This window comes from Saccoglossus kowalevskii, chromosome 13 (genome assembly GCF_978046115.1).
Source record: "Saccoglossus kowalevskii chromosome 13, keSacKowa6.1, whole genome shotgun sequence".
NCBI classification, from domain to species: Eukaryota; Metazoa; Hemichordata; class Enteropneusta; family Harrimaniidae; genus Saccoglossus; species Saccoglossus kowalevskii.
The window spans coordinates 3,337,786-3,353,908 of NC_140653.1; the positions used below are offsets into that span (position 1 = coordinate 3,337,786).

The following is a 16,123-nucleotide window of genomic DNA, read 5'->3' on the forward strand; positions in this document are numbered from 1 at the left end:
CTAAATCTTCGTTTGTCCTGTTATTATTTTGCTCATAATGCAGGATTTCATGGACAGAACATTGTAAATTTTGTCTAGTTGGGTCGAAATAAAAAAAAAATTACAAAATTTATTCCACAGATTTCTCTTTAAAATAGAATAATTTTCTCATCTGATGGTGAATAGATAAATAATTGAATTATGTTTCAAACTTGGTGGGTATGATCCCAGGGAATGACAGCTCTTCCTTTAACCCTTTGAACACCATAATTTTTCCCACAAAATTTTGGAGCAATATTTTTTACACTTTTATGTTTTTATAGATTTAGACTTTTTTTGTTAATTTTAAATCAAAAGACTTAATTTTACAATACTTAAATACATGCTTTGAATAATTTTGTTTGCATTGAAAGGGTTAACAACCATTACTGACAAGATCTGAGATTATGTCTAACCTTTACCATTCAAAGGGTTAACAACCACTACTGACAAGATCTGAGATTATGTCTAACCTTTACCATTGAAAGGGTTAACAACCACTACTGACAAGATCTGAGATTATGTCTAACCTTTACCATTCAAAGGGTTAACAACCACTACTGACAAGATCTGAGATTATGTCTAACCTTTACCATTGAAAGGGTTAACAACCACTACTGACAAGATCTGAGATTATGTCTAACCTTTACCATTCAAAGGGTTAACAACCACTACTGACAAGATCTGAGATTATGTCTAACCTTTACCATTCAAAGGGTTAACAACCACTACTGACAAGATCTGAGATTATGTCTAACCTTTACCATTCAAAGTGTTAACAACCACTACTGACAAGATCTGAGATTATGTCTAACCTTTACCATTCAAAGGGTTAACAACCACTACTGACAAGATCTGAGATTATGTCTAACCTTTACCATTGAAAGGGTTAACAACCACTACTGACAAGATCTGAGATTATGTCTAACCTTTACCATTGAAAGGGTTAACAACCACTACTGACAAGATCTGAGATTATGTCTAACCTTTACCATTCAAAGGGTTAACAACCACTACTGACAAGATCTGAGATTATGTCTAACCTTTACCATTCAAAGGGTTAACAACCACTACTGACAAGATCTGAGATTATGTCTAACCTTTACCATTCAAAGGGTTAACAACCACTACTGACAAGATCTGAGATTATGTCTAACCTTTACCATTCAAAGGGTTAACAACCACTACTGACAAGATCTGAGATTATGTCTAACCTTTACCATTGAAAGGGTTAACAACCACTACTGACAAGATCTGAGATTATGTCTAACCTTTACCATTCAAAGGGTTAACTACCACTACTGACAAGATCTGAGATTATGTCTAACCTTTACCATTGAAAGGGTTAACAACCACTACTGACAAGATCTGAGATTATGTCTAACCTTTACCATTCAAAGGGTTAACAACCACTACTGACAAGATCTGAGATTATGTCTAACCTTTACCATTCAAAGGGTTAACAACCACTACTGACAAGATCTGAGATTATGTCTAACCTTTACCATTCAAAGGGTTAACAACCACTACTGACAAGATCTGAGATTATGTCTAACCTTTACCATTCAAAGGGTTAACAACCACTACTGACAAGATCTGAGATTATGTCTAACCTTTACCATTCAAAGGGTTAACTACCACTACTGACAAGATCTGAGATTATGTCTAACCTTTACCATTCAAAGGGTTAACAACCACTACTGACAAGATCTGAGATTATGTCTAACCTTTACCATTCAAAGGGTTAACAACCACTACTGACAAGATCTGAGATTATGTCTAACCTTTACCATTCAAAGGGTTAACAACCACTACTGACAAGATCTGAGATTATGTCTAACCTTTACCATTGAAAGGGTTAACAACCACTACTGACAAGATCTGAGATTATGTCTAACCTTTACACCACTAGACTTTCTAACTCAAATTTGTCTCCACTTTTTCTTTAATATTTCTGGAAATGAAACCTTATTTTGGAGCCAACTGAAAAAAAATTTAGTCAAAACAGTTGGCTATTTTTTTCAATCTTCTATTTTATGAATTTATGATGAAAAGAGGGACTTAGTTATGAAAATGTGTACATATTACCCATTTATGGTTTATTTGTAAATTATAAATGGTAGTTGTAACTGTCTGACTACTCCATCTGACCACATGTTCGTCCAATGACAGCAACTGAAAATTTGACGTCAATGATGCAGTTAAATATAACTTTGAAGTGATCTGAGCATTGTCTATCAACAATATATTCATGTATATCGGGCAGTGCAAATAGTGCTCCAGTATTGAATACAAACTCGCATTTGAATTTAAATCTATATTAATAAATATTTACAAATTTTTAACTACATCTATTGGTAAACTCTTACATGTGATATATTTACTTGGTATAGTTTAATAATTCAAAAGCAATTTCATATAATCTTCGTATTGGATGTCACAAAGACCCATATATTTTGTGTATTACTTTTATTTGGATATTTCTAACTCAACGTCAAAGTTTGGTTTCCAATTGAATTCAGATGTTTGAATCCTGATTTACATTGTATGTGAATTGAAAATATTATTAGATGTTAAAACCAAATTGTCATGGAAAGAACGATAGTATGAGGGGGTGGGTGCCTTCATTAGTTTCCATCTGTATTTGTTATCAGATATCTATATTCCCAATAAGCAAGCTTGTAATAGTTACATACACTATGTTTTTTTTTTACTATCACCTATCTACTGTCATCAGCTGCCATATCTATCATTTCAACAGCAGCTGTCTGCTATCTCAGTCTTATGATTACAACAGTAATGTACAACCCCACCAACTCATAACGAATGAAAGCATGTTTTGTGTGACATAGAAGTTTACTTGGCAGTTATTATTGTAATGTAATCAATACCAGTGAAAATTTGTCAACTTTATAAAACAGGAACATCTTATGATTTAATACGTATATACAGGAAGACTGTCTGCTACATGTATGACACTGTCACCTGATTTTATACATGCAGCAAAAGCTGATGGTTGGAATGGGGGGGGGGATTGTTCCATTTCCTCTTTAAAATGATTCTTTTAATGAAATAGCTGTTTCAGGGCTTAGATACTTGATTAAAATTGCTAATACTACTATGGCATTATTAAATGAAAGCTATATCAAAGGAGACATTGCAAACTCAAGGCAATTGAAACCCTACATATACATGTACAATGTAACAGTGCTGTCATGCAATCTGATGTGTGGCTTAATGGTTATCTTATCTGTCCAGCATTAGGGAGATTGATTGATTGTCTAGAGTTGGGATAATGGCAACCAGTCAGAAGGGACGAAAAACTGTTGGTTTCATATGCTGTTTCTGTTCTCAGTGCATGAAAAATACTGTACATGTACTACTAAGTAATGTGGAACTGTGATATGACTGGAATGTACCCTCATTTCGGATCTAGAATTGAGTCTGACCATTGATCTGTGGAATGAATGAATGAATGATACGTTTATATTTTTAACTGTATATAGTTGAATTAGTAATAATGCTTCTCAAAATATAAATTTACTTAGGTACCTGAATTGAAAATACTATGGTTTGTTTGATTACATTGAATATTAGTGGACTTTGATCTGTTTTGTCTTGTTCTTTTATTACATTGACTCTCACTGTTAACAATATACCATATGCAAAATGTCATCTATAGAGGGAGCCATTCTTATTATGGACTGCTTGTGGACATGAATAATTTTGCTTTAACTTTGTCAGGATTATCATGTTTTTGCTAATTTGCAAATCCAGTATTTTTTATCATACCCGCAGTATGCTTACAGTTGTAATAGGGGGTGGGGGTCAAGTTTTGTTCACAAACAAAATGTAACTATTTTTTCTCTAAAATTGGCTTGGTTGTACCGGTTTTAACAAATTACCAAAACAATGGCTAATTGATAAGTTGATGAATTAATAAATAACTGAGATATAATCTTGTATACTACATGCACAAACTGACTTCATGAAATTCTGCTGTCTTCATTATAGGAATTATTCCTAGTGTAATTACTTTGTGAGATCATAGAGGAACTCTAATCACCAATTCATATCCTTTTAACCAATTACTTTTGACTCTGGGGTTCATTCAAGGGTGTATTCCCAGCAGTTTGCATGCATATGTCGTGGGATTCTCTGTAAATAAAAGATTTACAAGTATATTTTTGTATTGTATTTTTCAGAATTGTGTCGAATGGCATTCTCTCCCCAGTCTTCACCTGTTTATGTAAGTATGCCTTATTTCCTACAATCATTTACAAATGGCTGCAATTTTGTTGTAATAAGATATAAACTGATGCAATTTTCACATTCAACAAGCATGTAGTGTATATATTTATCTGACATTAAGGTGAACTCTGTGCATGCTGTAATATACCATATTTGGTCCATTAGAAGCACATCTACTTTGTATCTTGGATTATTGAAATATTACTTTCTTTGATCATTTCTCTTAAATATTAAATGTATATACGCTACTAATAAAGCAAATACGTTAATCAGATTTCAGCAGTAATCTTACAGATCATTGCAGTCAATTAGTTTACAATAATCATAATAATTATAAAAACTTATTATTAATAAAAACAAAATTGTCAGTATACTTAAAACGTTCTCTTGACATTATGATTAGTGTTTTTAAATGTTAAAACAGACCTTTATGGAATGATTCTTGAGTATTATATTATGTAATATACTGGGCAAGCAATTGATGGCAGAATTAATATTTGTACAGAATTGAAAGGTCATTTTAAAAAAAAATATTTTGTAAGATGAAATGAATATGTAAAGGTTAGCATTCAATGGCTGTATAACTTGAATTTTGATGTGTGAAGTAGCATTGTTTATTAGACTCATTTGACATAGGAACAGAGATTATATAGTAACATGGTTCATAGTCAAGTTCATGATACACAAATTTTTGTTATGTGGAACTTAGACCCCCGATGGTCATTTGGCTCAACGAACCATAGGTCTGCTGAGCTTATGGGATGGGTTTCTGTCCTGCGTCTGTCGTCCGTCTGTCTATCTGTCTGTGCACGACTTCTTCTCAATAACCACCGAACCGTTTGACTCGATTTTTGGTGTGTGGATGCCTTGATGAGTGTAGATGGTAATTTGTTCATGAGAAGTCGATCTGCCAAAAATTATGCAAATTAGCCTCCCAAAACTCTAAAATTTCTTCTATGCTACTATGACACTAAGTGGTCTACAGTGCTGATATTGATAGTGCATGTGCCTTGGGTTGTACTCTATCAGTTTTGTTAATTTGGTAAGGAAATTTTCAATTTCCTAATTTTGGTGAATATTTTAAAATGGTCATTTTTGGTAAAAAATTCTATTTTCGACTTCTTCTTCAAAACCGGTAACCTGAATGCTTTGATACTTGGTGTGTATGTACCTTGTGTTGACATCTACTAGATTTGTTCATCCCATGGCCATATCTTTAATTCTCTAATTTTGGTAAATATTTTTGTCATTTTTGGTTAAAAATGGAATTTCAACTACCGGTAATCACTATTTCCAATGTCAACTGTTTCTCATTCTCACATACATGTAGCACATGGGAGTTCTAAGTTTTCTTTGATTGGTCCATGTGATTGTAATGAAAACATAACCACTCAACATATTTAAATGTGTATAGACATGATTGATTTTGGTTGAAAATTATGCAAATTGCCTAATTTACATACCAATATTTAGGCTATAGTGATATCTTGAGAACCATTTAATATGTTTTAATAAAACTTGGTGCATAGATGTGTTGGGGCAGTTTCCAGATATATTTAGTTCTTGGTGGAAATTTGTGCAAATTATCTAATTTGCTAGTGAAATTCAACCTATTTGGGTGCTATTTCAAGAACCATTCAACATATTTCAACAAAACTTGGTATATACATGTATTACGAATTCAGATAATTGCAAATATCATGTTATGTTATTTTCTCAACACGCTGGAGTTCTTTTTAAGCTCTCTTTGATTCTAATTTTATTGAATATTTCTGTTATTTTTGTAAAAAATTACACTTTTAGCATTATGTTTTATTGTCTCACTCACTGCCTTTTGGAGTATTTGTCATATACAGCACTAATCTTTTGTACAATAGCCATTGAGCAACAGGCCATTGGCCTATTTTTGTCTATTGTAAAAATATTTCAAGATGATTTCATTCAAACTTAGTTTTTACCCATGATGGGTTATTGAATCATGTCATTTTGTTTCAAGATGGCAGACTGTAATATTTTTGATTCATTGCAATTATCTTGTGTACATATATGTATCAAATTTCAATGAAAATTGGTACATAGATAGATAAATGTTTTAAAATAATTCATAGACCTGATTAGTTTTTGGTTCTAATCAATTATTATTAATTACCTAATTATTAGCCGTCCCATTGAAATAAAACCAAGTGTATATGTGCTTGGAGATATCTCACAAATTTTTTGTCAAACTTGATGCATAGATGCTATATGGTAATCCACAGGACCTAAATGTAGTTACTTGTAGTTTTGGATTGACATTTATGTATTTGAATTACCTATTTTGCATAAATTTACCAATTTTTAGTTGTTCCACAGATACATTTGTATCTCAAGAATCACTCATCAGATTTCAATGAAATATACTCTGTTCCACTTTAAAAAAAATGTAGTTCCTTCATTTAAATAGTCTTGTGACAGATGTATATCTTTTATATGTATATACAACAAACTGATACTGCATTAGAAATATTTTCAAATATATATTGACGACCCAATCACAACTACTATGTTTTTAAGGAAAACTTACATTATCGACTCATTTTGTTAAGGGAAAAATAAATGCCCCAATTAGTTTGCGCGAGATGAATTTAAATTTTTCGACAAACAATTGTTTAAGAAATTATATAAAACCAGCAGTGTAGTTTATTGTTGCAAAGGAGGACCATTTGATCACAGTGTTTGGTCAAGCTGCATATCATATATCATATACACATGTATCATATATCATATCATATCCTATCATATATCATATCATATCACTGTGCAATATCATACAATATGGGCTAATTTCTTGGTCCCAGTATGTGAATACATTAAGTGCATTTTTTTGCGATGTTTAAAACCTAGAAATTTTCCATATAATTAAAAATTTATGTTTATTGTTTATAAATTCACTTTTTTAGCTCCGCTGTCGACTTTGTCGAGCGGAGCTCATCATATGAGTGATTGTCCGTCGTCCGTGTCAATGTTTTACTTTTTCGAATAATTCTTGAAAACTACAAGCCTGAAGGCTTTCATACTTGGTGTATATGTACATTGGGTAGACCTCTCTTAGGTTTGTTCATTTCATGATGATATCTTCAATTCTCTAATTTTGGTGAATATTTTTTGTTATTTTTGGTAAAAAGTGATATTTTTGACTTCTTGTTAAAAACCGCAAGTCTGATTGCTTTTATATTACATATATACATGTAGGTACTACATGTGGACCTCTTTCAGATTTGTTCATTTTGTGGTGATATCTTTAATTATCTAATTTTGCTAACAGTGGAGCTAACTCAGCCGACAGGCTGCTTGTTTTATATTCATAAAATAAAATAATCACTTTTATACATGAAAAAAACTGATCCTATGGTTGCCCAGAGTCTAGTGAATTCTGATATTTTGAAAGACTTGATTATGGTTCCCTTGCCTGAGACTAAAACCAAACTATTAAGAGTATGTATATTTAATTACATTATTGCAGTACATCAATCTAAAAGCTATGATGCATAAATGATTATTTCACAGCATTACGTGTAGGGTTATTGGAGTCACAGAATTACTATTTTTGGGCCTGATTATTTGTGTCCTGTCTAATCTTATACAGGTCAATAACCATCCATTACATCCAACACTTTATTTATTATAATAACTTTATTTTTTTAGAATAATTTTCATTGAAAACCAACATATTAAGCATTATTTTATAAAAAAAATAAATAGTATCTTTTAATATCTGAATTTTCTATGTTTTGTGACACACATACCATCTTGTAACTACATAATGAAAACAAAATTGAGACATGGTTAAGAACTTATTACCATAGAAACCAGTGGTAATTGGCTCAATAATCTCCATTTTCATGGAGGTTTGACATGTAGTATGGTGATCATATAAAATTTGTATCTGAGTTTTGTGAACAACAGAACAAAATAAAACCACATTGCAAAATTCACAGAAATCTGATCATTCGTTTTAATGGTTGCTATGAAAGCTTTCTAAGTTTTCTTTGATTAATGGCATTTCTAATACTGCAACTCAAAGTACATTCTAGAAAGTAGCCAGGAAAAACCACTGCCAAAATACACTGTGCAAGGCAGAAAAGATTTCCCATGTGTGCCTGCAAGAAAAGCCTATTTTACTCCATGGCATTCAATTGTCAGTGTAGATTAATTTAAAAACACAAATTAATTGTACTTCCTTTCAGACACATTCAGTGGAAACTACAAAAAGCAACCCATAATGGCACCATCATGTCTGTGTCTCCATCTTTGCCCATATTAACTGTCCCCAGGCATTGGTATTTTAATTATATAATTATAGAGGTAGTTTTTTTCTTAGGTCAATTGACTTGAGATCGGTATTCTAAAATTTCAAGTTATGTCATCATGAATTCCCTACCTATGAATTATTTAGTAAATGATAAATGAGGTCTGCTAAGTCAATTATTATTCATGGATATTTCAATTTGTCTGGGGTTGCAAACTGCATAATTGTCTTGTGTTGCAGCATGCAGCTTGCATAATTGCCTGGGGTTGCAGCTTGCATAATTATCTTGGATTGCAATGTTGCAGCATGCATAATTGTCTGGGGTTGCAGCATCCATAAATATCTAGGGTTTCAGCATGCATAATTGTCTGGGGTTGCAGTATGTAGCTTGCATAATTGTCTGGGGTTGCAGCATGCATAATTGTCTGGGGTTGCAGCATGCATAATTATCTAGGGTTGCAGCATGCATAATTGTCTGGGGTTACAGCGTGCATAATTATCTAGGGTTGCAGCATGCATAATTGTCTGAGGTTGCAGCATGCATAATTATCTAGGGTTGCAGCATGCATAATTGTCTGGGGTTGCAGCATGCATAATTGTCTGGGGTTGCAGCATGCATAATTGTCTGGGGTTGCAGTATGTAGCTTGCATAATTGTCTGGGGTTGCAGCATGCATAATTGTCTGGGGTTGCAGCATGCATAATTATCTAGGGTTGCAGCATGCATAATTGTCTGGAGTTACAGCGTGCATAATTATCTAGGGTTGCAGCATGCATAATTGTCTGAGGTTGCAGCATGCATAATTATCTAGGGTTGCAGCATGCATAATTGTCTGGGGTTGCAGCATGCATAATTGTCTGGGTTTGCAGCATGCATAATTGTCTGGGGTTGCAGTATGTAGCTTTCATAATTGTCTGGGGTTGCAGCATGCATAATTGTCTGGGGTTGCAGTATGTAGCTTGCATAATTGCCTGGGGTTGCAGCATGCATAATTGTTTGGGGTTGCAGTATGTAGCTTGCATAATTGTCTGGGGTTGCAGCATGCATAATTGTCTGGGGTTTCAGTATGTAGCATGCATAATTATCTGGGGTTGCAGCATGCATAATTTTCTGGAGTTGCAGTATGCATAATTATCTTGGGTTGCAGCTTGCATAATTGTCTGGGGTTGCAGTATGTAGCTTTCATAATTGTCTGGGGTTGCAGTATGTAGCATGCATAATTATCTGGGGTTGCAGCATGCATAATTGTCCGGGGTTGCAGTATGTAGCTTGCATAATTATCTGGGGTTGCAGCATGCATAATTTTCTGGGGTTGCAGTATGCATAATTATCTAGGGTTGCAGCTTGCATAATTGTCTGGGGTTGCAGTATGTAGCTTGCATAATTGTCTGGGGTTGCAGCATGCATAATTGTCCGGGGTTGCAGTATGTAGCTTGCATAATCTGAACACTACATAACAGAAACATGTCTAATCTGAACACTGTGCATAACAGAAACGTGTCCAATCTGAACACTGTGCATAACAGAAACATGTCTAATCCGAACACTGCATAACAGAAACATGTCTAATCTGAACACTGTGCATAACAGAAATGTGTCTAATCTGAACACTGTGCATAACAAAAACATGTCTAATCTGAACACTGTGCATAACAGAAACATGTCTAATCTGAACACTGTGCATAACAGAAACATGTCTAATCTGAACACTGAATAACAGAAACATGTCTAATCTGAACACTGAATAACAGAAACATGTCTAATCTGAACACTGAATAACAGAAACATGTCTAATCTGAACACTTTGCATAACAGAAACATGTCTAATCTGAACACTTTGCATAACAGAAACATGTCTAATCTGAACACTGAATAACAGAAACATGTCTAATCTGAACACTGCATAACAGAAACATGTCTAATCTGAACACTGTGCATAACAGAAACATGTCTAATCTGAACACTGTGCATAACAGAAACATGTCTAATCTGAACACTGTGCATAACAGAAACATGTCTAATCTGAACACTGTGCATAACAGAAACATGTCTAATCTGAACACTGTGCATAACAGAAACATGTCTAATCTGAACACTGTGCATAACAGAAACATGTCTAATCTGAACACTGCATAACATGTCCAATATAGAATGAACACCTTAGTTTTGCATCAAACACCTCTATTATTAGAATGAATTGAAATTGAGGCAGCTTTCACTGCAAGGTTGTACATGTAGATCCTGATGACAACCTTGACACACATTACTTCCCTGAAGGAGTCTAATTTAGTGCCTCTTTAAGGCAGTCCTTGTGGTTCATACTTTTTGCGGTTACCTACCTGTCTATGTTGTACAGATATAGACCATCTGTTTTCAAATGGTCTCCCTGTACATGGTAGTGTGAATGATCAGGGGAGTTACTGCTGCACTTGTACTATTTTACAATCTCTTTGAATCGTCTGAATAGTTGATTATCCATTCCACTGTGATATCTCGATCATGAGTTGCGTGAAAGATGCACGCTAAATGTCTACCACAAAAATTGTACGATTGGATTTTGAACTTGAATACTTTATTTCGTAGATCACATCGAAAGGCCAATCTTTGACAGGGGAATATTTCGTTTGAATACCCTTACTTCATTAAAATTGACCATCATCAAATGTGTACTACACATTATTAAGCATAGAAATATCCTCCCAAATGCTTTCACATTTGTTAAATCCCACATGATGTTTGTTGCCACTACGACACTATGACTTTTGTTCATCCAGTTCTTACGTTCGATTTGACGCATAATGCTGGATCTTGCAGTGAACAATAAATGGTCTATAACAAGAGTAATATTTACTAGCTGTTCTGGATCCTTATTTGGGCAAGATCACTTTAGAAAGTAGAGTGTGCATTTAGAAAAAGTAATGAAACATGTTTTAACATTAGGTTTGTTTTTTGAAACTGATCTTGAAAAAATGAATAAAATCTAGGGATAATTTCCTCAAAATGAGGTTTTGTATAGTTGCATGACCCAGTGAATATTTTCATATAATTTATAAGCAGTGATTCCAATAATTAATCTATATGCTTCTAAAAAATGGCTTTGTTTCAAAAATCTGTTAATGTCATTGAGGGAGCAATTATTCCATCATATTTAATGTTTCTTGCCCTAGTTAACTGTTATAATAAAGAAATTCCCAAAGATATTTTTATTGCATGTATATTAATAATTCACTTGCTGTCAGTAACTAGAAATATTTAATTATTGGGCAATTAATAATATTAATACACATAAGTATGATATTATTAATAATTCAAATTGTGTAAGTATATAAATTAATGTTAAAAATAATAACTACTTTATTAATCAGGGTTTCCCTGCCCTACTTTCACGGTAGTAATCGCATTAACGAGTTCACTCATGTTTCTGCTCAGGCAGTGAATGTTTTCTCTGCAATCTGTAGACTGGTAGGTCATGTTTTTACAACTTTGTTGTCTTCAACAATGTCTATTGTTTTGCTGTATGTGATCTAAACACATTGTATTATAACTACTTGTACTGGGTGTGATGTTTTCATTCAGAGCAACAAATGTTCTGTTATTTTCAGTTCTGTGCAAGCTCTTTTGAATGTTATGCCTGTAGTGTACCTGTGAATTATTCACTGAAGTGAATGTAACTATTGGTTCACTGCACCGTCCACCAAGTAAATATCTACAATCCAAATCTTATAGAGTGGGACGTTTTACTCACCAGTGACGAGAGATCATTTTTTTTATAAAAACTAGAAAATATTGTTACAAGATTTCATTATGCAAATCAGACTTTATATATCTGGTTGGAGTGCTTTATTTTTCTGTGGTATGCAGTCATGTGTATTTATAGAATATGGTTTTGACGTTAGTCAGCATTCATGCAAAATTTCTCTCAGTCTCAAGTATATTCAAATCAAAGAATTATTCAAAGTATGTAAGTGAAAATACATTCTTTAAAAGTAAAGAGTGGTGAACGCAATATGTTAGCAGACATGAACACCCCCCCCCCCTCCTGATAACTCTTGTTTATGTATACATGTAAATAGCAATTAATTTATATTTCCCATCATGCATTGGTGCAATCTCTGGGAGTCAACAAGTGTAGTTGTAATTTACACTGTTTTTGATCTAAATCTTTGGAAAAAAAACAATTAAGAATTTAAAAATGGTGTCGCAATTTGCATCTCATGAATAAATGAATTCAATTCAATAACTGCTAAATTAAATAAGTATGTCAAATTACAGTAGAAAACTTTGCTTCAAACCCAGTGAATATATACTATGATCAAACCAATTTTGCTGTACTGTAGTGAAATTTGGTTCGATTGCATTATCAACAAAGGAAGCTTCTTGACAAATCTCAAATCACCCATGGAAAAATTACGTATTAAATTCAGCAAGTCCTTATTAAAAGTCAACTGCAAAGCAACAAATTTAGCATGCTTGCTTGAGCTTGGTAGGCTTCCACTTGCCATCTCAAGTATAAGGCAAATGCTGAAATATTGGATGCGATTAAACGACTTGGGTCATAATACATTAGTTCATGAAGCTTACCAGCTGGGCATACAGCTAGATGATGAAGGCATACAAAATTGGGTAACAGGAATAAAAACCATCCTGAACTTTCTAGACCTTGGTGACGCATGGACACAATGTAAACATAACAGCAATTACAGTCTACTTCATCCTATTTTAGATAAACTCATTAAATGTTTTAAAACAGTAGCTGAAAACAGCATCTAAAAATCATAAAAACAAACTTAGAACCTACAGATTACTGAAAAAGGATTACACCTATGAAAAATATCTAACAGTAGTTAAAAATCCCAACCATCGGTTAGCCCTAACGAAACTACGTATAAGTGCCCATACCTTACAGATAGAAATGGGGGCGGTACAAAAATATTGACATTGACCATAGAAAATGCAAAGTCTGTTATCTTGATGAAATAGAAGACGAGAAACACTTTCTGCTAAAATGCAAACTACACCAAGAGGAGAGGATTAAACTGTACCTGTGGTGTACCTGAGGAAGAAATCATGATAAAAATTCTCACCTCTACCGACAACAAAGAAATCACTGACTATGAAAAATACATTTTTAACTGCTTTAACCGCAGAGATATTACACTGAAAAAAACACCAGCTGCCCCAAAATAATCACTCAATTTTACATTTCTTGTATTTTTTTATTTTTGTTCTGTTTTACTTATTGATATAATTTACTGATTGTTTATTAGGGGCCCAAGCCTGTAGGGCGTGGCCCCTATTCTTATTGTTCGGTTTTTTCTTCTTTCTTCTTTCTTTCTTCTTTCTTCTTTCTTCCGTAACTTTTTTCGTCAAGCCGTTTGAGAAAACCGCTGAACGGAATAGTCTGATAATGCTCTATACTGATAGTCCCTAATGTGAACTGGTGCAACATGCTTTCAGAATTTTGATTGGCCAATTAGTTTGGCAGCCATATTGAATTGAAATAAAACCGGAAGTGGCTGTTTGACCACTTTCTGAGGGTCTAGGCGTCTAGATTTTTTTATGGTATATAGTACAACTCATGTGTAATAAATATCAGAAATAAAAACTTTAGCGGTCATGTGACTTTTCCCGCCATTTTGTTTTTCCTAAAAACGGCAAAAAACACTTTAAAATCTTCTTCTTCAGAACCGCCAAGTAAAATGTTCTCATATTCAGTACTTAGCTTCTACATATGGAGCAGATTTAGATTTGAGAAATTCATTATGATTGGTCACGTGGTTTGGCCGCCATTTTGGGTTTGTTCTCAACAGGAAGTAGTTTTTTACTCATGCCGCACTTGAGCGATTATCTCAAATATTGCGTCATGGCATGTCTCTAACTAACCCTTTCAGAAACCTAAAAAAAATTTCAGATCAGTCACATGGTTTGGCCGCCATCTTGGATTTTAAGCAAAATTGATTAAAAGTTTGGGCATTTGTTTCTCAGAGGTGAGTCAACGAATCTACTAGATGTTTTTATATTTACCATGCCTGGCCTCAACTGCATATGAAAAAAATAATATATTTTCGATAAGTCACGTGGTTTGGCCGCCATCTTGCATTTTGTGAAAATTGAAATTATGCAACTACATGTTTTGTATTAGTCCGATTGGAATAAAATTTTGTATGTGTATTCTACTCTTTAGATACATTCTTTCCCCTGAATGGCATATGGCTAGGTCATGTGGCTACACGCCCATGGGGTGGGGGCTTCTAACCTCATTAATATGCATAGCTGCTATATCTCAAGCATTGTTGCAGTTAGGAAGATGATTCCTGTGTTATCATGACAACAGTGAACCTTAGATTTGATTAAAATAACATATGACCATATATGGTCATGTGAACTCATTAATATGCATAACTGTTATATCTCAAGCACTGTTGCAGGTAGGAAGATGAAACCTGTGTTATTATGATGATGTTAAACAAGAGATTTGAATAAAATAACAGATGACCATATATGGTCATGTGAGCTCATTAATATGCATAATCGTTGTATCTCAAACACTGTTGCAGTTAGGAAGATGAATCATGACTATGTTGAACAAGAGATTTGATTAAAATAACATATGACCATATATGGTCATGTGAACTCATTAATATGCATAACTGTTATATCTCAAGCACTGTTGCAGTTAGGAAGATGATTCCTGTGTTATGACAACAGTGAACCTTAGATTTGATTAAAATAACATATGACCATATATGGTCATGTGAACTCATTAATATGCATAACTGTTATATCTCAAGCACTGTTGCAGGTAGGAAGATGAAACCTGTGTTATTATGATGTTAAACAAGAGATTTGAATAAAATAACAGATGACCATATATGGTCATGTGAGCTCATTAATATGCATAATCGTTGTATCTCAAACACTGTTGCAGTTAGAAAGATGAATCCTGTGTTATCATGATGTTGAACAAGAGATTTGATTAAAATAACAGATGACCATATATTAATAACCTTTATATCTCAAATAAATATATGGAACCAACTGCATTTCGACCTCATGGTACTAATCATTCAAACTAATTGTGTATCATGTGTATCATTTGACATTATTTATGGCATGTATACTTGGGCCCCTGTGATGCTGCTTGCAGCTTTAATTTTATTTTGTTACTTTTTTAGCTAGCTGTTGTTTATTTAAACAACATTCTTTATTGTATTATTTTCAAGATCCCAATAAGGATACGAAATCAATAAAGTTATTTACTTTCTTACTCACTAAAAATCATGAAATTTAAAGAGCAAATAGCAGACTTTAAAATATTTTTTACGTCCGAAAATAGTGATTGAAACATGTCAAACAGAAGCAGAAATATATTTTATTGAGACTTGCATAGCAAAATGTAATCATAGAACAGAGCAGTAGCCAAAAATTAAAAATCTGCCATTACTGCTTGCCACCATTCCTACTTGCGTGACTTGGATCTCAAATATATGGTCATCACTTGATTGCAGCATGGAGCTAAATAGAACACTCTCAGATGTCTGGAATGAGATCTTGCACATGTGTAAT

The 16,123-nt window shown here is 33.6% G+C and overlaps 1 protein-coding gene across 1 annotated transcript in view; it reads left to right on the forward strand.

Annotated features, from left to right (window-relative positions):
* The window catches only part of LOC100367081 (rho guanine nucleotide exchange factor 28-like), a 144,590-nt gene that overhangs the window by 42,898 nt on the left and 85,569 nt on the right, over positions 1-16,123 (forward strand). Inside the window, exon 2 of the mRNA XM_085506827.1 lies at positions 4,224-4,267. Within this exon, the coding sequence (XP_085362953.1) occupies positions 4,224-4,267 (44 nt within the window). The remainder of the gene's footprint in view (positions 1-4,223; positions 4,268-16,123) is intronic.